We start from the raw sequence: 26,590 nt of genomic DNA, 5'->3' as shown, positions 1-26,590 counted from the left end.
TAAGCTCCCTAGCCCTGATGACATTGAGTAGGAGGTTGTTGTGGTATCACTCAGCTTGATATTCAATCTCCCTTCTATACACTGACTCATCATCACCCTTGATTAGGTCTATGACAGTGCTGTCATCTGCAAACTTGAATATGGCATAGGAGCTATGCTTAGCCACATGGTCATAAGCATAAAGCAAGTAGAGTGAAGGCTAAGCACGCAGCCTTGTGGTGCACTTGCGCTGATGGAAATTGTGGAGATGTTCTTGTAATCCAAACTGACTGGCGTCAGCAAGAGAGGAAGTAAAGGATCTAATTGCACAGGGAGTTATTGAGGCCAAGGTCTTGAAGCTTATTGATTAGTTTTGAAGGGATGATAGCATTGAATGCCAAACTGCAATAGGAAAGCACATCAGCATCTTTGCCTTCTTAGGAGGTTAAGAAGGTTCAGCTTGTCACCAAACACTAACTTCTACAGATGTATTTCAAAAGTATCTTGAATGATTGCATCAAGGTCTGATATGGTAACTTGAATGTGCAGGAACATAAGCAGCTTCAAGAGCAGTGGACTTTACCTAATACATCACCTCCCACCAATGTAGAATTCATAGGATGTGCTGCCTCAAGGAGGCAACATCCATCAAAGATCCCCACTATCTGGGCCAAGCCATCATCTCAAAGGTACCAAGGGTCAGGAGGCACAGAAGTCTGAAGTCCCACACAGCCAAGTTCAACAACTACTTCTCTTTAAGCATTCTCTTCTTAGACAAGTTGTGCATAATTACTTTAAAAATCTCTTGTGAATGCTGCTTGTAGGCTGCTATGTGCCTGCAATGCTGCTACAAGATTTTTGTGCAGACACACACTTGTGCATATACTAATAAACTCAACTTTGACCATTTGGTACCATGAATAATTTTAGTCTTCCTGTTTAGAGGACATTGTTTCATTGCAGGCAGTTCAGAGAAGGTATACTTGGATGATCCCGAGTATGGAGGGTTTGTTCGATGAGATGTGATTAAAGGTGGTGAGATTCTACTCATCAGAATGTAAAAGAATGAAAACCAATCTTAATGAAATATAGGACTTTCAGGGGATTGGAGAGGGAAAATGCTAAGAAGATGTTTGTTCTCATAGGACAGTCCAATTATACAGTGTGCCCTTTTAAGACTTGAATGATGACGAATTTCTTCTCTCAGAGGGTGGAGTCTTTAGATCTCATTGCCATAGAGAGTGGCATGGCCAGAGTCCTTGACATTATATTTAAACCCAAAATTCTTAGATTTCTAATCAGTAAAGAAATCAAAGGTCATGGAAAAATAATAGAAAAGTGACTTGAGGATTGATGGATGATGATGATTTTGAATGATAGAGCAGGTTTCAAGGGCCGAATGGACCTGTTCCTATTTCTTATAGTCTAAGTGAATAAGAACAGTTGTTTTAAAAGCAGTGCCACTGCAAGGAAATCTGCTCTAATTGATAGTTCTGATTCAGTTCAAAAGTGTAATTTAAGTATGGAAGACAATGGAAACATAAAACACTCTCTTGTATTAATTCATTTTCTGTGACCTAGACCTATTCCATTACAGCTACTGGATTCATCCTGAAAACTGGAACTTCTTTCATAAATATGACGACAATTTTATTAATGTTATTTATTTAATTATACATACAAGAACAGTTCCAAATTCACATATACCCAACAATCAGTCATGGCAATCTGGTCATATTTCATAGTGGATCACTTCGGCTGGTTCTTCATCGGGTGAACCTCCATTCTCCAAATAAAGGTTATTGTAAGGATACTGTTTTGGAGCCTGGAAAGAGTAATTAAGTCAAAACTCAAGTCAATTTCCCCACTCCAATTTTTCTCACTTATCTAAAAAAAAAGTTTTACATTCACCAACTTGAAATTAGTGCCAGTGCTTAAAGCTACATTTCCTGCATTTGGTTCAAATAATCACCCCCTTACTTAGTTCAGTCATCAGAACAGAACTTACAATCCTAGACAATACTATCTATTAACTCAAATCTTTGACCACCTTACAATAATGTCTTCAATGTGGAGTATAAAGAACTGTAATTTACAAAACAGGGAAATGTTTCACCACACTTCTACTTAAAAAGGTTTGTCTTGTAAAATGGAAGGAAGCTGCCATCTGTCAATGGATGAGTGTATAAGACAAAAATTAGGAGTTAGAACAGTCAGCATAATAACCAGGTTGGATTCCGGCATCGGATGCTGTCTGTGCAATCTGTGTATATTTACTACCATATCCAAACAATGTTCTTATCAGTTAATTGGTTACAATAAATTAGTGCCGTTGTACATAAGTAGTAAGTAGCAAAAGAATCAAGGGGGAAGTAGCAGTAGTAGGCCTCCGTTAGTCTCAATAGACCATGGGTTTGTGCCTTGGAAAGTTTCCAGGGCGCAAGCCTGGGCAAATGGAAGACCAGCAGTTGGCCAAGCTGCAAGTCTCCCCTCTCCACGCCACCAACGTTGTCCAAGGGAAGGGCATAAGGACCCATACAGTTTGGCACCGGTGTTGTTGCAGAGCAATGTGTGGTTAAATGCCTTGCTCAAAGATACACACACAGCCTCAGCCAAGGCTCAAACTAGCGACCTTCAGATCACTAGACAAACACCTTAACCATTTGGCCAAGTGCCAACACTAAAGGAGAGGTAACAGATGTGTGAAAGAATACACATTACAGCTCAGGAAAATAAAGACAATGGGATTAATGGAATTGCTTTGCTTGGAGTCACCATGGATCCAATGAGTCATCTAGCCTCTCTCTGTGTCATACTAAGGAAGTCAACCAGCTTGTAGTGTAGTTGTGCATAGCTACAACAGTTAGCACTGCTGCCTCATTGCTCAAGTATACTGAGCTCGGAAACTGTCTGTGATTCTGTGGGTTTTTGCCAGATCTTCCAGGTTCATCTAGCATCCCAAGAAGTGTTAATATGAAAAGGTAAGTGGCAAAAGAATCAAAAAGGCATTTGAGAGAGAATAGCTTATAGGATGATTGGAAAATTAAGGGGAATGGCATGATTATTTTTAATCCCCTTTAAATATTCTATAATGTTGCCCCTCATTCTCCTATACTCCAAGGAATAAAGACAGCCTGACCAACCAACCTCTCCTTTTAATTCAGGCCCTCTAATCCAGGAAACATCCTCATATCTTTTCTAAAATCTTTCCTGTTTAACCGCATCTTTCCTACATCAGGGTGACCAAAGCTGTACCTAGTACTCCATGTGCAGCCTCACCAATTGCAACATAATGTCCCAACTGCTGTACTCAATGCCCTTACTGATGAAAGCCAGCATGCTACATTCCTTTTTCACCACTGTTTCTTCCTACTTTCAATGAACTATGCACTTGTGTATACTTACATACCCTATCCTCTACAATTCATTGTACAAGTTCTATACTGGTTTGACTTTCCAGAATTCTTACCTGTATTCACTCTTCACCCACGTCCATAAATGATCAAATAAACTTCTTCACCATCAACAACATTCCTAATTTCATGTCATCTGCAAACTTACTGACCAACCTTACACATTTGCATCCAAATCATATATAAAAAATTAATTACAAGGGTCCCAATTCCAACCCGTGGCAAAATCATTGGTTACTGGTCACCATTCCAAAAAACAACCTTCAACCATCACCCTCTGCTTGTAACCTCCAAGTCAATTTTGAATCCACCTAGCTATCTCTCCACGAATTCCATGGGACTTAACTTTCCAAAGCAGCCTATCATGCAGAACCTTGTCAAACATCTTGCTATAGTCCAAATAGACAACATGCACTGTCCTACCCTTATACACCTTTTTGATTACCTCTTCAAAAAACACTAAAACATTCATCAAGTATAACTTCCCATGGACAATCATGCTGACTCCTCCTAATCAGACTATCTATTCAAATCCTGGCAGAAAAATATTAATCTCATTTTAGTCCTCAGGAATTTTACTAGTGAATCATTATGAGGCACATATCTTCCCAAAGGCCTCCATAATTTCCTCTCTAGACTCCCACAAACTCTAGGGATACACTCAGTCAGATCCTAGAGCTTTATCCACCTTAATGCTCTCTCTGGCAAAATATTTCCACTTGTTTCTTTATCTCTTGAGCAACCATGATGTTCTCATTAGTAAACACCAAGAAGAAATCTCATCCATTCCTGTGGCTCAAAACATAGACAGCCATGCTAATCTATCAGGAGACCCAATTTTCTCCCGAACCACTCTTTTAATATATTTAAAGAACCATATGCCATTTTCCTTAACCTTACTTGCCAGATCCAGCTTATACCCTGTCTTTACTCTCCCAATTTTCCTCTCACAAGTATTCCTAATCTTTTTATACTATTCAAGAGATTGGCTCAATCTTGACTTCCTAAACCCAATATATACTACCTTGTTCTTCTTACTGAAGCATCAATATCTTTTGTCAGCTAAGATTCCCTAAACACTCCAGGTTTACCCAGGAACAGGAAAATGTTCTCCTGAACACTTAAAAACCTCCCATTTGCCATTTGTTCCTTTCTCTTCAAACAGGCACATTCAGTTGGGCTCTGCTAGATCTAGTCTAATTTCCCCAAAAGTAGCCCTGGTCCAGTCTAGGACCTTAATCTGTGGACCTGTCCTATTCTTTAATTCACTATCTTAAAACTAAGAATTATGATCACTATAGCCAAACTTTCACTTCAGTTACTTGCCCATCCTTGTTCATTATTGCATCATCAAGAGCAGAGCCCTCTGTATATTGTCTCAAGAAACTTTCCTGAACAATATACATATCCCCCTTTAACAATTCGGATAACTCAGTCAAACACGATTGCACATCTTTGATGGTTTATCTTCTGAATCAGATTGTTATTACAATTATAGCACAATTATAGCACTTAAAAGGATTCTTGCATTGTTAATAATTAAGTCTGACTAGTTCATTGAGCAATCAGAATGTAGCAGATTCACAAAATGCCTACATTTGTTAAAAGAGAGATGCATATAATGAAACATTTGCAGTAATACAGAATAATTGGACTCTACTTTATTATCAGAATCAGGTTTATTAGCACCTGCAAATGATATGCAATTTGTTAACTTCACTACTGATTCTTTCTCACCTTTACCCAAAACCTGCATTGCCATTACAATGCATGGGCTCATCAACCATTATCTCATGTAAGTCAATTCACCCTAACCCACCTGCTCAGACATGACCTCTACCACCTCGTGTCCAATGGTCACAGCTCTATTCTATTTATCTAAATTCTCCATCCTCATCACATCTTTTACAAGAGCACCTTCCCAACCATTGCCATCCTTTCTCCTTAAATGAAGAATGCCCTGGACCAATGTTGAAAGGGTCTTTGACCATACTCAAATCAACTTCCCACATCTCCCTTAAGCAAAAGAAAAAGTTAGCATCTCCACAGACTTTACCATCAATCTAACCAGCCTTCATATAGAAAATAATTGTCCCTCAGCTCTAAAACCTTCAATTGATAAAGTACAAATTGTCCTTTCAGCATTCTAAAGAGTGCTTCCTCAGTGACATATGAGCCACAATTCAAATCACTCCAAAAGCCAATGTCCCTTCCCAACCCAAACAAGCATAGAAAAATAAAACACTTTTTTAATTCCCCCTCTTTAGAACCTCAAAAATCGCCTTTCTGGTTAAATTATGTAGTATTGGCTTCAAATGACATACACATTCTCAGCTCACAAAGTAGTCATGTCTGTGCCAGGGAGCCCAATTGTGTTATCATTTTAAGTACATATCCATAATTTCTACATGCTTAACCCAGTTTCTAATCACTGATTTCAAGCTTCCACCCTACTCTCACTTTCACCTCTATCTATCCCCTGGACTCCCTTTTTTTATTCTAATAAAGCTAAACAGAACAGATTTCTTTTTTTTTTGTCAGTTCACGGCCTCCTCTACTGCTGCAATGAGGCCCTACTCAGGTTGAAGGAGCAACACCTTATACTCCGACTGGGTAACCTCCAACCTGATGGCATGAACATCAGTATCTCAAACTTCTGGTAATGGACACCAGCCTCCTCACCATTTCCATTATCTCTCACCTTATCTCCTTACCCTCTGGTGCTCCTTCCCTTTCACTTTCTTCCATGGCCTTCTGTCCCTCCCCCCCCCATGAGATTCCCCCTTCTCTAGCCCTTTTATCTCTTTCCCAGCTCTAAGCTTCACCCCCCCCACCCCCCCCCGGTTTCACTTATCACCTACTACCTTGTATTTCTTCCTCCTCTCCATCTTCTTACTCTGACTTCTTAGCTTTTTATCCCGGGTCTCAGCCCAAAACTTCAACTGTTTACTTTTTTCCCCATAGATGCTGCCTGGCCTGTTGAGTTCCTCCAGCATTTTGTGTGTGTTTCTTTTTTTGTCTAGTCTGTCAGTGTATACCTTCAACAATGTCCAAGAATTAAAATCAAACATTGGTTCCTATATTGACTTGAACAGTTGAGGGTAAAGACTGCTTTTTTTTTCTCTTTCTTTCCTATGAGAAATCACTTTATCTTAATATAACTTTTGAAAACCCCACCTTCCACCACAAGACAAACCTTCTCTTTTATCTTTATTGTCCTCCCTTCTTTCAGGAAAATTGAAGAAAATTTACAACACAGATGGCACCATTTAGCTCATTAAGTTAGTACCAGTCTAAAAAAATCTAGGTTTTAGATTTTGGTCCTAGAGGTAACAGCTTTTTGAATACATATCCAAATATTCTTTAAACCTGATAAAGCTTCCTTCCTTTAGCATCTTTCAGGCAGTGAATTCCAAACTCCAGTCATTTGGGAAAAAAAGATACTTATTTCCCTACTCCCCTTCTGGTTCAAGTAGCTTCAAATTCCTGGGCTTTAATGCACAGGACAGCAAGAGGCTGCAGAGTGTTGTTGACTCTCATGGGCACAACCCTCAATACCATCATCGTCATCTTTTCCACACATTGAACACCCTAGTGGCTGTGGTCTTTCATTGATTCTGTTATGGTTGTTATTATTATAAATCTATGGATTTATTGAGTATGCCTGCAAGGAAATGAATCTCAGGGTTGTATATGATGACATACATGTACTTTGATAATAAATTTACTTTGAACTTTGACACCTTTAAGAGGCAATGCCTTGAGGCAGCATCCATCACTGAAAACCATCATCATCCGGGAAATGTCATCTTCTTGTAACTACCATCAGAGATGGTACAGCAGCCTAAAGATCCACACTCAACCATTCAGAAATAGCACATTACCCTCTATCATCAGATTTCTGAATGGCCCATAAACACTGCCTTGCTATTCCTTTCTCTTTTTTTTCTCCGCTATTTATTTTGTAATTTATAGTCATGTAAAAACTACTATGAACTATAAAATAATATCTCATGTCATACAAGACAGCGATAATAAACCTAATTCTGATTCTTCATGTCTAATCCTTCTATTAATTACTTGAAATCTATTATTGGTTTCTGATCCATCGCTCTGCCCGAGAAAATTAGTGGCCTTTCTGTTTACTCCATTTAGGTTCTTTATATCCTGCCACTATGCTTCTATGCTTGAGTACATAGGAACAGTGTCTTAAAATTATAAAATTAGATTATGAATGAGAGATTAACAAAGCACAACTTGCAACAAGAACTTACCACTGGCTGGTATGAAGGAAATAACGCGCCAACAAAGAACATGAACAACATAAATCCTAGAAAGCCACTAAAATGTTTAACCATAGTACTCCAGTCCACAGGACTTGGAGAGGTATCTACCCGATTCCGAATGAACATGTCAAAATCCCAGTGCATCTGGAAAAAGCAATAAGAAATAAATGTCAAAAGGTTTAAAACAGGACACCAAAAAAAATAATACATCAGCCTCAAAATATTTAATATGTACATGTTCCAGTTGGATAGATAATACAGTCGAAGTCATACGTGCAATTCAGTTTAAATTTAATGAACTCAATGAAAGGTTCTATCTAAACTGGGCAAGCTTTATGCCTTTCAACTAAATTATCAAGAGCAATTAGTGTACTGGGCAACGTTCATCCCCCAGCTAAAAAACTTAGTTGTTCAGACCTCTTGCATGTACATCTGGATATCTCCAAGGAAATATATAAAAGTAATTTGTTTTCTTTTTCCTAAACACGTTCAGAATGTTTAAATCAAGATCAGAAGTTTTTTGGTTTCCACTGACTCAGTATATGATTGCACCTACTTTGAAGATGAGCCACATGACCAGGGAAAAAAAAATCCCACATTGAATTTCAATGTCAGGTATTAGATGGAAAAACAACAAGCATGTTTTCATACTCCTAACTGGTGTTAAATTGAGAGTTGCAAATTGTCAATGAGTCGAGGTTAACTATGAGTTGGGCAGAAAGGAAAAGGAAAATGCATTTTTTGTAGGAAAGCAGGTTGAAGTTGGAGGAGGGGTTTCCAGAAATACAATATTTCATTCAAGAACTGGATGGCTACCAGCCATTTCTTCTGCTCACCGGTTCACCCCAATTTCTTCGCAGGTCAGGTTCATCCCATGTGTACCACGGATCTCGCTCTTGCTGTGACCTGTCTGGTAGTTTAGGGTAGTCACCATATCTAGTAAGGGGAAAATAAACTTCCAACTTTACAATGAAGATTTTTGTCTGAAGCTTCAATAGCTACTACATGCTCTTGTTTAAAATGCTCATGCATTGCAAGTTACAATACAGAAAAGAAATGAACACTAGTTTAAGAAAACATTGTCTAACCCACAATATTATAACCACTAATGTAAATGACATTACTTCTTTAAATTGTCGTTTTAATCTTCAAGTTTGTCTGCCAACTTAGTATTCAGCCTTGCACAATATTCCCAACTTCACATCTGCTATAAGCAAACAGGAAATCATATTAAATTTCTAATATTAATTAGATTTATCTGATGTAATTGTTATTAATTTCATAAATACTGTATCCCAAAGCCACTACAGTCATTCAATGCAAGTCAAAAGAATAACAAATTTTGCATAATTTTATATCTAAAGAATTAACTGATGTTGCGGCATTAATACAGACAATCATGGGCAACACCTTCCACACCACTGAGCATACCTACATGGAGTACTGTCGCAGAAAAGCAGCATCCAACATCAGAGATCCCATCACCCAGATTATGCTCTCTTCTCACTGATGTCAACAGGACTCACTCCACTAGATTCAGGAACAGTTATCTGTCACCCCTCAACCATCATCATCTTGAAACAAAGGGATAACTTCACTCAACTTCACTTCCCCCCTCAGTGAAATATTCCTAAAACTTATAGACTCATTTTCAAGGGCTTGTGATCTCATATTCTTGATATTTATTGCTTATTTATTTATTATTCTCTGTTTTTTGTATTTTCAGTGTGTGATCTTTTGCACACTGGATGTACACAAGAGTTGGTGCAATCTTTCATTGATTCTATTATGGCTATTATTCTATTGACTATGTTTGTAAGAAAATGAATCTCAGAGTTGTATGTAGTGATATACATGTACATTGATAATAAATTTACTTTCAACTTTGAGACAAAAATATCACAGAGAGTCTCTGCCCTAGCCTATAACTTTATTTACCTTCTGTTTTTTGTTTGGTTTTCCCGCTATTAAACTTCATTTGCAAACTGCAGAACATGTTTTTATACTCATTCTGCATGTTACATTTAAGTGCACAGTTAACGTGTAAAAAATTAAATCCTTTGGTACTTAGAAATCCCTCAGCAGAATTTCAAATATATTTTCTCCACGCATGTGTAGTACGCAACTGTCAATCCCGGGGGATGGTGGGTTTGCGCCTCTGGTGGACTGTGTCCTCTCCAGGGTGCAAGCCTGGGTGGAAAAATTTGAAGAACCAGCTGTTCTCCATGTAGTCCGAGGGAAGGGCAAGCACCAATACAGCTTGGCACCAGTGTTACCAATAGTAAATGCTAGTTCGATACTTTCCTTACATTCAGAAAATATTCTCCAGATTGTTCTTGGCAATTTTTTTCCTGCATTTGTGGTTTGCCATTGCCTTCTTCAGGGCAGTGTCTTTACAAGACGGGTGACTGCAGCCATTATCAATACTCTTCAGAAATGGTCTACCTGGTGTCAATGGTCGCACAACCAAGATTTGTGTTTTGCACCAGCTGCTCACACAACCATACACCACCTGCTCCCATAGTTTCATGTGATTCTGATCAGGGGCTAATAGAAATGACACGTTGCCCAAAGATCACCTGCAGACTAGTGGAATGAAGGAGCACCTTATACCTCCTTTGACAGAGGCATATCTCTACCTCACCACCCTAAACATTAAATACAATCAGAAAATCTGCCCATCATGTCAATTCTGGCCGTAAAGCAGCTACTGAGATGAAACTCACTTTCTAGATCTTAGCCACACACATTACAGCACATTAGACCTTCATCCAGGTATTTTAAATGTGAAGATAAGAGACTCTGGAGCAAAAAACAATGTTGGAAGAACTCAATACGTCAACAGCATCTGTTAAGGTGTACACTGATGTAATGAGGGTTTCTGATTCAATTATCCTTTCAAGCAGCTAGTTCTAGACCTCTTGCTTGAAACTTTTTAGCTCCTCTTCAACCACAATATTTATTACTTTGTCTACATTTAGTTATCAAATCCCTGCTATTCATCCAATCTAGGGTTTTAATTTTTTTTTAAAAGGATAAATTTCCCCTTAGCCTTCTTAGCTCCAATGAAAACAATGCCCTGTAGTGAAATCTACAGTGCCTTGAGAAAGTATTTGGGCCCCAACCCTTTGCTCACATAAATGAGTATAACAACCAGGAATTTGTATCAATTTAACAGAGAATTTTTATTTGTGTATCACATGCTCCCCCCCACCCACAGAAGAACCCCAAAAAACAGGGAAACATTTAAAGCATGAAAAACAAAGAATTCAAAAACTGAAACGTCAGCAGTTCAAGGTATTCATCCCCCTTTGTTCAGTACTTAGTTGAACTAGCTCTTGCAACTATTACAGCCAGTCATCTTTTTGGATATGTCTCTATTAGCTTTGCACAATGAGACTGAGCAAGATTTGCCCATTCCTCCTTGTAAGATCATTCAAGCTGGGCCAGGTTACTGGTGGTGGACAGCAATCTGGAGGCCAGCAATCTGGAGGCCTTGCCAGAGATGTTTGACCTGGTTAAGGTGAGGACTCTGACCGGGCTACTCAAGGACATCAATTTTCTTCATTTGAGGCCAGTCCATGGTTGCTCTGGCAATGTGCTTTGGGTCGTTGCCCCGCTGAAAGACCAATTTCCTCCCTAGTTTAAGCTTTCTGGCAGAGGCTAGCAGGTTTTTATTCAGGATCTGTACATATTTATCAGCATGAAAAGCATCCCAATAGCAATGTGTTCCCTTGATGATGTTGTTAGTTGGCTAGTACGCAGTAGTAGATTTATACCACTCATACCACTTTAGTCTCATCTGACCACAATATCTTTTTCCCCATCTTTACAGTATCTTCTAAGTGACACTTTACAAAGTCTTCACAGGCAAGAATATATATATTTTTTAAATTATAAAAGCCAGGCCTTCTTCCTTTCCACTCTAACATAAATACCCTTTTAGTGCAAGGCCTTAAAAGATTGTGGAGCCATGAATTTCATTTCAGAGTGACTGTTGGCATCATTGTAGCCTCTCTGACAAGTGCCATTCTTCTCTGGTGACTAATTTTATAGGGGAAGCCTGATCTAAACAGTATGGCTGTTGTTTCATATTTTTCCCCACTTTGTCATGATGGACTGCACTGAGCTCTGAAGTATGTTCAGTGCCTTTGAGATGGTCTCTTACCTTTCCCCAGATTTATGCTTCTCTATTTTTATTTCCCTGACTTGTCTTGAATGTTTTTTTGTCTTTATTTTGGTTTAGTATGTTGAAAATCTACAGTACTGTTGGACCTTACAGAAAGAGGTGGTATTTTTTCTTATGAGTTCATTGAAAACAGACGATCCTCCAATTTTCTATATCAACAAACTAGGTAAGTTGGTAAGGTAACACTGCATATTGCACCTGAGGAGAGTTAGCGTAGTAATTACAAATGGGATGAATACTTCTCCGCCTCACAATTTTGGTTTTTAATTTTTAGTTAATTGTTGACAGGTTTTGGAATTTTTCTTTTGATTCGACATGATGAACAATGTTTTGTAGATATGCTCGAAAATCCTATTTCAATATTTTAAATTTAGAAAATGAAAGTAAAATGTGAAAATAGCTATGAGGGCTGAATACTTCTTCGAGGCAGTGTATATTTTTTCTCACAAGTCTTATGAGAGCAGATGCAAGAATGGCACGTCCTCTGACTGAGAAGAGGAGGAACAAGAGGCACAAACTGAGACAAGAAGAAATTTCTTCACCCAAGTGATAATGAAACTTCGGAACTTTCTACCCAAATAAACTGCGGAGGCACAGTTGGGGCACATATTGGAGATATACTTTTATTTTACCAATATCATAAGTAATTGGAAAGGTGATGCAAGCCAAAGATTAACCTTGATTATTTTTGGTGTCCGAGGGCCATGGACTGAATGGCCTACTCTTACTTCTATTTCCTATGTCTTAACTAATCTTTAATCAATATCTCTGGCTCAGGCAACATTTACATAAATTCCTTATGAATCTTCCCTAGAGAGGTCACAACCTTCCTATAGTGTGAAGGAACTATATACAGTAATCTAGCTGTATCAAATCTAGTGTTCTGTACATTTCTAGCCAGTCCCAACACCCACCCCTATACAATATAGGAGTACATTCCTATAAAATAGCCATGTTACAATTTTCCATAATGCAAAAATCACACCGTCTACACATGTGCCAAGAAACTCAAACAATTGTGTTGATTTACTTAGACATGAGAGAGACTGCAGATGCTGTAAATCTGAAGCAACACACAAAATGATGGAGAAACTCAGCATATCAGGCAGAATCTGTAGAGTGAGATGTTCAGTCACTTTTCAGCCCTTCTTCAGGACTGGGAAGAAAGAGGGGAGATAGCCAGTATAAAAGGGTGGAGGGAGCCAATGGAGTGAGAACTGGAGGGTGATAGGCGAATTCAGGTGAGAGGGGAACTCAGGCAGGTGCGTGGAGGGGGGAGTTGGAATGATGCATGAAGCTGGAATGTCATAGGTGGAGGTGACAAAGGGTGAAGGGATCATAAAACTAAAAACCCACAAGGGGCACCTATTTGTAGACTACAAGCAGCACTGGTAATGCAGGGCACAATGGCAATCAAGAAGTTTAGGACACATGTAATGAGCTAGAGAACTGGAAAAGCTTTGGAATTAGGAAGGAAAACTAAAACTTAAAGAGAATATACAATCAATTTATCAAGAAACACAAAAACAGACTTTTGTAGATGTGAAGTGAGACTAAAAACCAATAATTCCCATGGACCTGATGGTCTTCATCTCAAGGTTTTTAAAGAGGTAACATCAGATTTAATGGGTGGTTATCATCTTCCAAAATTCGATAGATTCTAGAGTACTTTCTACAGATTGGAAAGTACCAAATGTAACCCCATTTAAGAAAGGTGGGAGAGAGAAAATGGGGATCTACTATCCAGTTATCCTAACAGCTGGAGGGAAAAATGCTAGAATTATAAGCTATTAAGTGATAACAGGATACTTAGAAAATAACTGGGATTGGGCAGTGTTAACATGAACTAACAAAAGGGCATCATGTTTAGCAAATCTATTAGTTTTTTTAGGATTACAACTAACAGGATCAATAAAAAGGAACAAGCGGATGTGTGGCATTTCAATTTTTAGCAGGCTTTCAATCAAGTGCGTCCGAAGAGGTTGTTTTAAAAAAACTTACAGCACACAGAATTTATGGGATGGGGTGATTATGTGGATTCAGGATTGGTTAATACACAGTAAAAAAACAGTAGCTACGTACAGGTCATTTTCAAGTTGTGAAGCTGCAATTAATGGGGTAATGTGATAAATAAATGCGGGTGGAACCAGCTGTTCAATCTACGGTCAATAATTTGGATGAGAGAACCAAGTATATCAGCATCAACAAACAGGCTTCTCAGCTGAGTGACAATGCCTCTTGTGTGCAGGGCTCATTCACGTTTGCATGTTGTGTCTAAGTTTTAAGGGGGTAGAATACGGGTGAAATGAATAAGAAAAAGACATGCCAGATGTAGTAACATGAGGTTGTCCTCTCTGGAAAAGGCAGAGCTCTTTTTTTAATGCTAGGAGATTGAAAATATTTGGTTACCAGAGGGATCTGTAAGTACAGCAAGAAATCAGGAAGGCAAATGTTACTTTTCCTATTTATTGTAAGAGAATTTGAGTAAAAGTGTAAAACATCACACTGCAATTACAGAGGGCAGTGTTGAAATCACCTATGGAATAGAGTGCCTGGTCTCCATACCTATGCAAAATTTAAGAGGTTCCAGATTCAAATATAATGGATTCTGGTTAATTGGGACACACAGGAACCAGTACATTTTGGCCCAATTAAGCAGCTGTCCCAATTAGCCAAAACTTCATGGAAATAGTAAAAAGGTATAAAAAAGACAAATATTAACTATGTATTTAAACAGAATACTGAACAAATTATAACACTACAAATGCTACTAACAATACTATAAAACTGTATTAGTTCCTAATAGTTATTTACAGAGGTATTTGGCAACAGTCCCTGTCCCAATTAAGCAGCAGTGTCCCAAATAAATGAAGGGAATACCAGCTATTAGGTCAATTTGTTTTTGTTCTTTCAGAGTTGTACCAAATAAACGGCTGTCTTAATTAACTGATGGTCTGATTAACTGGAATCCTGAAAGCTACCTCAATAAACTGTGTTGAATCACCAAGTCACAGGGGCTACGGATCAATAGCAGATAAATGGGACTATCACAGTTAGGCACTTGATGGTCAGCATAGATATGGAAGGCTGAAAGAACTATTTCTGGTTGGAAGTTGATTCTTGAGATCCTGTGTTTATCCTATGAGGATAGATTAAGCACAGTGCTTTCTTGAGTTTAGAAGAATGAGAGGTGACCTCATTGTAAGTAAATAAAAAAAAGATTCTTAAGGTGCCTAGCAAGGCACATACAGGAATAATATTCTGGCCAAAGGATCTCTGCCCGAAATGTCAACTGTACTTTTTTTCCATAGGTGCTGCCTGACCTGCCTAGTTCCTCCAGCATTTTGTGTGTGTTACTTGGATTTCTAGCATCGGCAGATTTTCTCTTGTTTAATATTTACCATGGCTGGGTTGTCTAACTGCAGCGTGCAGTCGCAAACTAGGATGTCAGCCATTCAGGACAGATGAGAAAAAAAAGATTGCCTTCCCAGAGGATAGTGAATGTCTGGAAATTTTTGTTCTCAATAGTGATGGGGCTGTGATGGAGCAGGCTGAGTCTACAACCCTTTGCAGACTCTTTCAATCCTCCATACCAGGCACTGATGCAGCCAGTCAGAATGCTCTCCATGGTATGGGGCCTCCATTGATCAGGAACACCATGGATGTTGCGTTTTAACTGTTTGGATAGCAGTATGATATGGAGAGCAAGCTGTTAACCATGCAGCAGGCTCTCCCTCTCCAAGCAGCAGATGAACCCAAAGGAACGGCAGAGACCGATACAGTTTGGCACTAGCAGCGTCACAGGAGTTGCCAGTCAGCGTTGAACACAACTTAGGACTGCCTTAGGGACTGCAGTTCTGAATATCCCCCCCACACCCCTGGGTTTACTCCTAAAGCCTTCCCCATGAGTAGGTATAGTTACAAGGCAGCGGAGGTTTGAAATCAACGTTTCCCTTCTCCTAGATGAGTTGCAAACCACAGCTGATGAGCCCTTCTGCCTGAAGCGACTCATTTTAAGGCACTAGTAACCTACCTTTGCTCTTTCTCCTGTCAGTAGAAACAGTTGCATCGGGCTTGGTTGCTAAGCCACACATGAAGGCCAGGAGCTGGACTGGGTTGTCAGAGGCAATTTGAGGCATACGCCATTGGGAGCATTTCATAGGTAGTGGGAGCATATCCCCATCACCACCCCTACACCCCACCTCTGGCTATGACAACCTTAAGGAACTAACGGTACATCTGTAGAAAATTGCTAGATTCTGCAGCAATATACCAAAGATGATGGTGTTGAATGCTGAGCTGCAATCAATAAGTAGCAGCCTGTTGAAGGTATTACGGTTGTCTGCTGGTCGAAGGTTTAGTGGATAACCAGTGAGTTTGTGGAAAAAGCACAAGGCAAAATAGATATCCTCCTCCTGAGACAACTTATAACAGTTTTAGAGAGAGAAGCTCACCCCATTCCATCATCAGGATACGGCTCATAATCTTCCACTCTCATGTTGTATTTCTTTGCTGCTAATGCTCTTTCCTCTGGTGTTCTGGGATATGGACCCGGCAGTATGTCTTTTGAAACTCCAGAAGCTGTGAAACAAACCAAAACTTAAAACATTTACACTTCACCCTGATCTTTTAATGATTTCCTCTCGATCAATTTGGAAGAAGATGAGGAGCAGAGCAGAAGACCTTAAACTACCTGGTTCTGATCAGATGGACACTGATTTTGTCAGCACAACAAATTTCTTTCCCCACCCCCCAGGTACTTTCTCCACAACTATGAACAGCCTACTCCCTTTCCCATCCACCTCTTCCCCAAGATCCACAATTAAGACTCCAGATTATATCACCATGTTCTTCCAAGAATATATTCCTTCCTATGCAGACTTTATTTTTTTTCCTCTTCTTGTTCAATCTCTTCCGAGCAACAATTGCGACACCTCAAATGTCCCCCTCCACTTTGAGGACACCAACCAGTTTATTTTTATTCCATTTCCCGGTCCAAAGGAACGCCTCTTGTTTCTTCTTTGAAAGTACCAAACATTCCCCCAGAATAGATGGGCGAGAAATTGTGTTGTTGCTGCAGTTAGATAACTTACAAACTTTTCTTTGGCTTGGTTTTCAAAGTGTTCCCTACTACTTGCCTTTACTTATAGCAGCAAAAGTGAAAACAACATGCAGGTTACATTCGGGTCTGTTTGGTGGATGACCTTGTATTGGAACAGAATCTGGTACTGAACCCTGGGCCTTATCCTCACCATCCCCAAGGTTAGTGTCCCTAAGCCACCAATTGTCTTTACAAAAGTTAAGGCGCAACTCTCACCAGCTCGAGCGGAGTTCCAGCTCCCAACCGGTTTCAGACTCTTTCTTATACCCCCAGTAAGGGTCCGGATCCAACTGCTGCTTAACGCCATCTCCTCGGGTAACGTTCACTGCGCAAGCGCCAGCGGGGGGGGGGGGGAGGAGAAGAACAACTGCGCGCATGCGTGGGGTGAAGCGGCGGCGAGAATGAGAGATTGAAGCTGAGCAGTGGGGGAGAAATTAATTCTTCCCTGCCTCTAGGTGGCAATGTAGATCAACGGTCGCCCCCCTTCGGCAGCCCAGCGAGTGCGTCCCTCCAGGCCGACGGGGGCGGTGTGTTGGGAGATTGTACCTGTCAAGCGAGCGACCTCCCTCCGCTTCCGAGTGCTGGCCGCCGCGCTCCTTTGCCTTCTCTGTTCTGCTGGCTCTAGGTAAAGCTGGCGTGTGCCTGCTTTTCGCTCAGGATTCCTGCCTGCTTCTTGTTACTGGAGCGCTACTCGACAGAAAGGAGGCCATGGCAGAGCACAGTGGAGAAACCCGAGGATGGAGCGAGGCTCAGCTGAGGAAATACACCTTCCCCACTAAGGCCATCCCCAGGATGTCCTGCAACGATCCACGGGCTGATGCCTTAATAGACAATGAGGTAACGAAGCTCAGCAATCGAGGGTGTATGTGCGGGGCAAGACTGTAGATAAGTGCCCGACACGGTGGCTTCCTAGGTAGGGGGTGTGTTTGTGGTGCGCTGAGGTGAACACCATTGGGGGAGAACGGATGGACTGGAAGTATTGCACTGGAAATGTTAAACCTACGACACTGTTCTTCGTCTTGATTATTTAAAATTAAACTGGAGGAGTTCTCCGTTGTGGAGTTGAAAAAAATTACCCTTCAGCCTAACTCCACCAAAAAAAGTTATTTAGCCGTTCTCTCCTTGTTATTAATCTGACACCAACTAGCTCTTTCTGTTTCAACGTTGCTATAAGGAATATAGCCAAGATATACGATCCAAAACACCGCAGATACTGGAAATCAAATGCACATAGAATATACTGGAAGCTCTTAACTGCTCAGCCAATATTTACGGAAAATTGGAATTAGTTTATTATTTTCACTTATGCTGAGGTGCAGTGAAAAGCTCGTTTTGCGCATGGTTCATACAGATCAATTCATTACACAATTCATTGATGTAGGACAAGGTAAAACAATAACGGATTGCAGAATAAAGTACAACAGCTACAAAATGCAGTGCAGGTAGACAATAAGGTGCAAGATCATAATGAGGTAGATTGTGAGGTCAAGAGTCCAACTTATCATACTAGGGAACCATTTAATAGTCTTACAGCAGTCCTTGAGTCTGGTAGTGTGCGCTTTCAGGTTTTTATATCTTCTGCCAAATGGGAGCGGGAAAAGATGCAATGTCCGGGGTGGATGGGGTCTTTGATTATACTTGCTGTTTTACTGAGGCAGTGAGAAGTGTAAAGAATGCATGCAGTGGAGGCTGGTGGTTTCCATGATGTGCTGAGCTGTGAAGTTTCTTGTGGTCATGGGCAGAGCAGTTGGCCTGCTAAACCATAATATATACAGATTGGATGCTTTTTATGGTGCAGTCTTATCAGTTGGTGACGCACAGTGAGGACCTGCCAGATTTCTTTCCCTTCCTGAGAAAGTAATGATATTAGTGTGCTTTCTTGGCTTTGTGTACGTGGACAAGTGCCCAGGAACTTGAAGCTCAGGGGTAATGTTTCAGGTTAGAAACACAAGGCGGAATCTGTGTTTCTGATTTACTGCAGAAGTGCTAAATTGGATGTAAAAAATACTGACTCTTCTGGTCATAAAAGGTACTAAATCAATGTATGTATACACCTAATCTGTAACAGTGTCAAATTTTTAACTCTTAAGTTTTAGATACATGTTAACTTTGGAAATATTGCTGTTTTATGTGCACCAGGATCGCGTGAACATCAGCAAATAAATTTACCAATCACTTTTCTGTTGATAATGATGAGGTAGGTTCATCAGAACACTGATAATTCCATCTCCTCTGATCACGATCATGTGATTCCCTTGGGATATTACTGTTGCTATCCACCACTTGAATAAGCAGCTGTGGTCTTGTTTCATTCAAATAATGAAAAAATAGGGAAGGAAAACTGACCCAAAAAAAATGACTACAATATTTCTCTACCACCACCCCAGCTTGCTTCCCTACCAGGGAAATGAGTCTAAGTTCAGGCTTTAGCCCTGAAAAAGGGTCTCAGCCTGAAACGTCAACTGTTCAGTCATTTCCATAGATTCTGCATCACCCTCCCTCCCACCCCCATGAAATATTTTTCTATGTGTGAGGGCAGGACTGAGTTCTGATCTGAAGCCTTCCCGTTGTGAATAGTTTTATAACTATCTATGAAGAACACCCAGATCTGAGACTTTGTGGCATTTCAGCTGCTCTGTAGACTATTACTTAGCAAGGAAAATGGGAGAGTATATTGGAGAAGACATGTAATTAGTGATGAGCAATGTTAATCTTAAAATAGGAACTTGGGAAATAAGGTCATTGGAGAAATTAGATACATCAAGTGTAAAGGGATCAGGTAGAAAGTCCACAAGACTGAGAGAAACAGCAATAGACCGAAATCAGTACAAATAATTTGAGAGTTAAGGTTAGGAACACATTTTTGTTTTTTGCTCTACAGATATAAATGTGTCTAGCTGCAAAAATGCACAGAGTTGATTAGTGCATGCGTGTAGCACTGATGAGTTATTTGCGCAAGAAGGCTGAGAAGCAGATTGATATAAAAACATGCAGCCAGCCAGAGGAATGTAGTCAAGACCGAAGCACAGGGTATCAGTGGGATCTGGTCTTGAACTATGGTGTTAATGTATTAAAGTATTGTCATTTAGGGTTAGAAATGTAAAATAAAGGTGTGCTAACACTTCATAACTGAATTGTTACTGATTTACTTTATTTTTTTTACTGAATATTAAAACTGATCCAGTTAATGACGTGTGTCACCATTTGGAAAATTGTCCTCTGTTCTGAACTATCTTGGCAGCAAAGCTGGAATGTTCCACTCATCGGAAAGCAGGTGGCATGCTCTCCATTTCACAACTGATAATAATAAAAAGGACAACATCAGTATTGTGTGCTTGATCCATGTCTTGCTCACCCAGTCATTCCCACATCATATTTTTCTCACTCAACACTATTTTGGTTAATGCTGACTTCAGAATCAAATTTTTGTAACTACAATTAAAGAAAATAAAAAGTTTATTTTGATTTATATAATGCCTTACATTAGAGTCAGTGGCTCATGAACCCTCTCCCTTGCACTTCAAAGGCAATATTGCTGCCAACAGAGCTGCAGTTGACACACTGCCTTATCACCATCAAATTGAAGCTTCTTTCTATTCCTTTTCCCCGAACTCCATTTCCTTAATCTTTGACTCTTTGGTATTGTTCTTGCCACTGAATCAGTAGAAAAGTGGATTCAAACTCTATCCAGATATTCGGTGCAGTATTGAGAGTGTTGTGCTCTGAGGTGCTGTTTTTGACCAATATGTTCAATGATGATGAACTCAGGCTTCCAAAAAATAGGTCATTAATTTCTGTTAAATCAATACAGTTAATTTTCATTGAATTCTAGAATGTTGCCCCACATTTTTGAAATAGCATTCCACAATTCTGTCTATTTACAATCTAGCACTTGTTTGTATGACGGGATTTCAGAATCTTCAGCGATCTTTTAGGAATTTGTATTTCACAGAAAGAGTACCAGTGGCCTTGACACTAAATGTTTGCAAGCTTGTCAGCCCTTGCTGTATTGTAAAATACTTGGCTCCAAGTCAGAATGTTATGAGTATAAGCCTCACTCCAGAGATTTTGTTCCATAGTCTGAGTTGACATTAGCGATTTCAAAATCTGTTTTCAGAAATATTGAATTGAATTTGCTTTTTAATAGAAACCATCACAAGGTTCTATTCTAAGAAGAGTAGGGAAGATTTTCAAGTATCCTGTGCAATATTTATCCTTCAATTAATATCATGAAGATATATCCAGTCATTATCTAATGGCAATTCAAGGACCCTACTTTGCAACATGACTCTTGTTTCCTGTATTACAGTATCAATGCAGTACACTTCAGGTGTACGGATAAGGTCTGAATCCTGCTAAGGTTAGGGAAATGCTCGAAGTACATAATACTTTTTAATTTGTTCTGAACTATTCTACGATAAGCTAAGCTGGTGTAAGTGTTATGGCTGTCTACCCCAATGATTAGGGAGGATGGCTAAGCAAAACAGTTGGTAACTAAGGTTGCCAGTGCTCAAGGTATCTTGGAGCTTCCAGCACGTTAATCTTTAAAACTTGGCACAAGCAAGAATGAAGAAAAATTACCAGCCAGTTTATCATAATAGTGTTTCCTTTACTTTTACCCTTGAATCCAAACAATTATTAGAGTTGATGAAGTGGGCTGTTTATTGTAATTTCTTGAATAATTGGTTCAAATTTAGTTGGCAATTCCATTCCATTTAGTGGAATGTTGTTGGTTGTGTTATTCTGCAAAGAATTCTTTAAGAGCAAAACCCCTAAGATTTTTACTTCTACCACAGCAAGTTCTGAAATTAAATTTTATTAACCTGCGTGAAAAAGAATGGTTGGAATTTCTTCAACAGTTTTATGTGCATTTGTATTTTATTTAAGCATTTAAATAAAAATTTAAGCAGTTTTATTTAAGCATTTTCACCTTCCTTCTGCTGCCAAAGCTTTACATTATTAATGAGTGCCTAAGTTAAAACTTAATGCTAAATTAAACAATTGATCCAATCCATGACTTGGATAGTGGAAGGGTGGAAGATGAGAAGGTACAGATCTGATTCCAGTATCACTTTGTTACCGGACATCATTAATGCGCAGCCGGATCTGCCCCTTATTCAGTGTGTACTCAAGTTACAGAGATTCTGAAACGTGTACAGCTTCCTGTTTATCCTATAAATGCTTAGCACCTGTCTGTAATATTTTTAGCTCAGGGGGTCCAAGTCTCCAACTTTTATCTGTTTGGTTTGTGAACCTTCAGTTATATAAATTTTCTCCTCAAAACACTGTACTGGTTTGCAACATTTCTTGGCAGGTGGTGTTCCTTGGATTTGGACATTCGATTGATTATTTTGATGGGTAATGCAGATTGCATCACTCATTCATACAATACTGGTGCCTTTATTTGTGCTCTATTATCAGAACCCACGGAGTTGCTCAAAATTGTCAAAAGTGGTCCTTGTTTTTAATCATGGGATGCACGGATAGCAAAGACATTGGCATTGATGTAGTGCAGTTTATAGGAGCTACTTACTTGTACAGTTGAACATTATGAAGACCAAACCTATCATCATCAGGCCTCATCACATTTACATCCTGATTTCCAAACTCTCTATCATAGATTTAACCAAGAAGTTGGAATCCCAGCATCTCTCAGAGCTCTGGACTGAGAGAATAACCTTGTATCTTCTTCATTAGAAAGTTTAAACAGGTTCTGCAAATTTGCCTGCCCCTTTCTCTGTTGACAACCTAAATAGATTACTTTTTCTCTGATACTCATACATTTTGCCCTCAATCTTTCCCAGTCATACATTTATCATTCACGTTTAACAATCTCTAACTTAATTTGTTAATTGTTGAGATGTGCAGGGTCAAGTTTTCTTTTTACAGAGATTATTTAGGTGCCTGGAATTCATTTGTAGGATTGGTGGAGGAAGCAGACATGATAGTAGTGTTTGAAGCATTTAGACAGACACAAGAACCTGAAGAGAATGGAGCGATATTTATCATATGCAAGTGGATAGGATTGGATTTATTTGGTATCGTAGTCAGTACAGTCATTGTGGTCTAAAGGGCGTGGTCCAGTGATAGGCTGAAAATAGTTGTTTTTGACATGGAGATAGCATGTGGCCAAAAGTGAAATTAAGGAGACTGAGTAAGACAGAATTCAGTGGGCAAGAGCTGGGAATTTCCTTGCACAAATGAAAATTGTTTAATCATCCCACCCATCGGTGGAGGAGACACAGGCTTCTTCAGCTGCTTCATCAATGACTTATTGTATGGCCAGAGGTGTGGATACATGCTGATAATTGTACAATATTCCAATTCTATTGGCATCTACTCAACTGTTAAAACTAAACACCTTTGTGGTTCAAAACCTACGTAACATTCAGGTTATCTACACTGATTCAGATTATTTAGACTGATGTGGCAAGTGACATTTACACCTGAAACATGTCGGGCAGTGACTATCTCCCAACATGAGAGAATCTGACCATTGCTGTTCACCAACATTATTTTTGCCAAATTGCTCACTACTGTAGGTCACATTGATCAGAAATTCATCTGGATATGTTGTTATAAATACTGAGGAGCAGGTCAGAAGACTAGATGTTTTATAATGAATTACTTATCTTCTCATACCCAAAACTATTCTACTGTTTGTAGAGCATCATTTATTTAATTAATTATTCATTTGTTTTTCTCTGGCAAGGCCAACTGTCTGAATCCCCATGTCCAGACAAAGTAGAGGAAAGTTTGGGATGATAAGAACTCAAGTATCTTTGGGAGAACTTAAGATGCCCAGTGAAAATGGTGGAAGGAGAGCAGCACTTCCCATTTTACCCACTCACCACCTCAGTTAAGTCTAGCTATGTGCAGGTCCCACTTTGGCCTCTACAGACTCATGGGTTTGTTGCTCAGACCGTGCAGAGCTGGTGTCCACAGTCGTCCACAATCCTGAGTGACTGCCTAAGAAGTATAGTTTGTGCCTGAGATCTGTGAATTATTAACATGGGTGCAATTTGTTTAGAGTTTGATCTTTCCCTGGTAACTGTTCAGTTGAGAACAAAGTGGAAATGGCACAGTTTTAATAGAGCAGCTATATAGATACAGTATGTGTCATGATTGTAGTTTCAGTTTGCCTTTTCCTTTTATCATGCTGCAGGCACATTAAAGCCCAAACAAAATAAACCATAATCATTTGATTATATTTATTTGGTAGTGGGAAGTTGGAGGAGGCAGGACCTCAAGGTGTACCAAACATCCTATAGCTAAGTTAATGATTTGATGTTTAGTCGCATTTGTAATGTGGAAAGTCTCGACATCAGAATTGCCCCAGTTAAGCTTCACAGTTAGTGTGTCTTTTCTGATGGTGATTCATAGGTTTTTATAATAACCAGAACACTTGAGAGTGCTTCCATCTTTTTCTAGTACCCATGTTGTAATAGAGATGAGAATCCCTTTAAATGATGCATATGTGAGTACAGGAGGGGAAAGTAAAGGTAAGAGGATTTTCTTTTTTCTCAAAAGCAAAATGTTGCTCAAATTAGAAACAGATACTGGGAACACTCAAATTGAGATATCAATGAAGAGAGTAACAATTAACAGGACAGTGCCCTTTCATAAGATGCTGAGTATTTTTCAGTATTTCCTGTTTTATTGTAGTGATTTTGAAAATTTGCCATTGCACCTCTTCTGCTTTTGAGGTATTCCAGGCCTTCCTCTGTCTTTGGGGTGTGGCCTAGCCTGCTTGGCTAACAGCTTTGACAGTTTAAAATATCTTCAACTGTTAAATATTTTTAACAGTTTTAAATATCTTAAGATATCTTTGGGAGGGGTTGGTGCTGTTGACTTTTTCTTTTGTTTGTAAAGGAACTCAGAATTAAAGAGCAACACTTAATGAACTGTTATCATAGCAAACATTCAAGTTCAAGTTTAATTGTTATTCAACTATATATAAATACTGATGAATACAGCCAAATATAATAGCATTACTCTGGGGCCAAGGTGCAAAACATAGTACCAACAGTTACACACAGCACGACACATATAGCACTTGTAAGATAGCGGTAAATATACAGTCATGCAAAAAAACATAATATAGCCAAGTCCAGTGTGTCATGTGCTGTCGAGTGATGTTGCTTGGGTTGTTGTTGTCTTCCAGGATGTGAGGAATGGAGGGCAGCACCAATAGGTGAGACCAGACCCCAATCAGCATGGACTCCAGTGTGACCCCCCCCCCCCCAACCCACCTCCATGTCATTTTACAAGGTTGAAATCATACTATTAGGGAAGGTGACCAAAAGCAGTTAGTTACTCTGGCCTTTTACCTGTTCTCACCTACCTGTCACTTCCCCTTGCCCCCTTCTTCCCTTTCTCCTATGGTCCTCTCTCCTGCTAGATTCCTTTTCCAGCCTTTTACCTTTCCCACCCACCTGGCTTCACCTATCTCCTTCCAGCTAGCTTCTTTCCCTCACCTTTTTATTCAGGCATCTTTCTCTGTCCTGAAGAAGGGTCTAAATCCAGAATGTTGACTGTTTATACTTTTTGATAGATGCTGCTTGACCTGCTGAGTTCCTCCAGCATTTTGTCTGTGTTCATTTGGATTTCCAGCATCTGCAGACTTTCTGGTGTTTATAGTTTAGAGAATACCTTGAAGGGGGTGATTTGGAGGTTTTATTTTGGAATTTTGGTGTATTGGGAGCTGAAAGTAAGCTCCCAATGCTGACACAACTCACGTTTATGGATGGTCAAGTGACCAGAATTGGAGAGTGCATCGAGGACCATAAGGTAGACAGGAAATGTACATGTCTATATGTACAAGACTATGAGGGGTGAGAGATCGATTTGTGTAGGAAATACTGGTTGAAGGACTTTACGGAAAACAAAAAACTCAGACTGTTGTAGGTTCAACAATAATGAAGCAAGGGAATGTATGGGGTGTATTGGAGTTTGTAGGGTAAAACCCAAGCGGCGATTTAAACCTGCCTAATTCGGTTAGTTTTGCCGCAGCGAAACTGCGATGTTCCTGTTGCTGTCGTAGCTGCGAGTTGCAACAATGAATTGAACTAAGTGCACGTGCTTGTTCTTTCTTCAGGAGCTGTCACTGAATTGGGAGCGTTACTGAGGCTGATCTACGTATTTCACAGATTTAAAACTCCGACCTTGGGAAAATGGGAATAAAAGTCGGGACCCTTCAGTCCACCGTAGAGATTTAGGATGCATTTGCGGTATAACTATATTACGGGTGGGAAAAAAAATGAAACCAGTTCGCTGCAATGCGAGTAGCGCAAACTGCTCGTGATTGTTTGACCACGCTGCTGCACAGGAGATATCTCTGAACCGAGGATATTTTGAGGCTGTGCTTTTTCTATCAGAAATAATGTTGAAGCGATACTGCATTGAACTGCCTCTCACTTTCTCTTCTCCCTGCCCCCTCCTGGTCGCAGTGTTTTTTTTAGCCTCCTCCCCCGTGTCCCTGTGTACGCTACCCCAGTCACGTAGCCTGGTCTCGCTGCAGAACGGACCGTGCGCCATCTCGCGGTCAATGACTGAGGAGCCGAAGCGCGGGCGCGCAATTTAATATTTTCTTTAATCGCAATGGCTAATCAGTATTTGGCAA

At 39.7% G+C, this 26,590-nt stretch overlaps 2 protein-coding genes across 2 annotated transcripts in view; one reads left to right on the top strand and one right to left on the bottom strand.

Annotated features, from left to right (window-relative positions):
* Window positions 1-1,619: 1,619 nt before the first annotated feature.
* On the bottom strand, window positions 1,620-17,319 carry ndufb8 (NADH:ubiquinone oxidoreductase subunit B8). Its single transcript, XM_059946343.1, has 5 exons — window positions 17,185-17,319; window positions 16,322-16,448; window positions 8,515-8,614; window positions 7,667-7,822; window positions 1,620-1,804 (listed from the first exon to the last, which is right to left on the bottom strand). The coding sequence occupies exons 1-5, from the start codon at window positions 17,273-17,275 to the stop codon at window positions 1,712-1,714; spliced, it is 567 nt and encodes a 188-aa protein (XP_059802326.1). The 5' UTR covers window positions 17,276-17,319; the 3' UTR covers window positions 1,620-1,711.
* A 122-nt stretch (window positions 17,320-17,441) lies between these two features.
* Window positions 17,442-26,590, top strand: part of hif1an (hypoxia inducible factor 1 subunit alpha inhibitor) — a 42,628-nt gene continuing 33,479 nt past the window's right edge. Inside the window, exon 1 of the mRNA XM_059946342.1 lies at window positions 17,442-17,805. Coding sequence (XP_059802325.1) covers window positions 17,677-17,805 — 129 coding nt within the window. The 5' untranslated portion in view covers window positions 17,442-17,676. The remainder of the gene's footprint in view (window positions 17,806-26,590) is intronic.

The sequence above is a fragment of the Hypanus sabinus genome, chromosome 21, assembly GCF_030144855.1.
Source record: "Hypanus sabinus isolate sHypSab1 chromosome 21, sHypSab1.hap1, whole genome shotgun sequence".
Lineage (NCBI taxonomy): Eukaryota > Metazoa > Chordata > Chondrichthyes > Myliobatiformes > Dasyatidae > Hypanus > Hypanus sabinus.
Note: the sequence above shows the minus strand (reverse complement) of the source record. Positions and strands in the feature narration are given on the sequence as shown.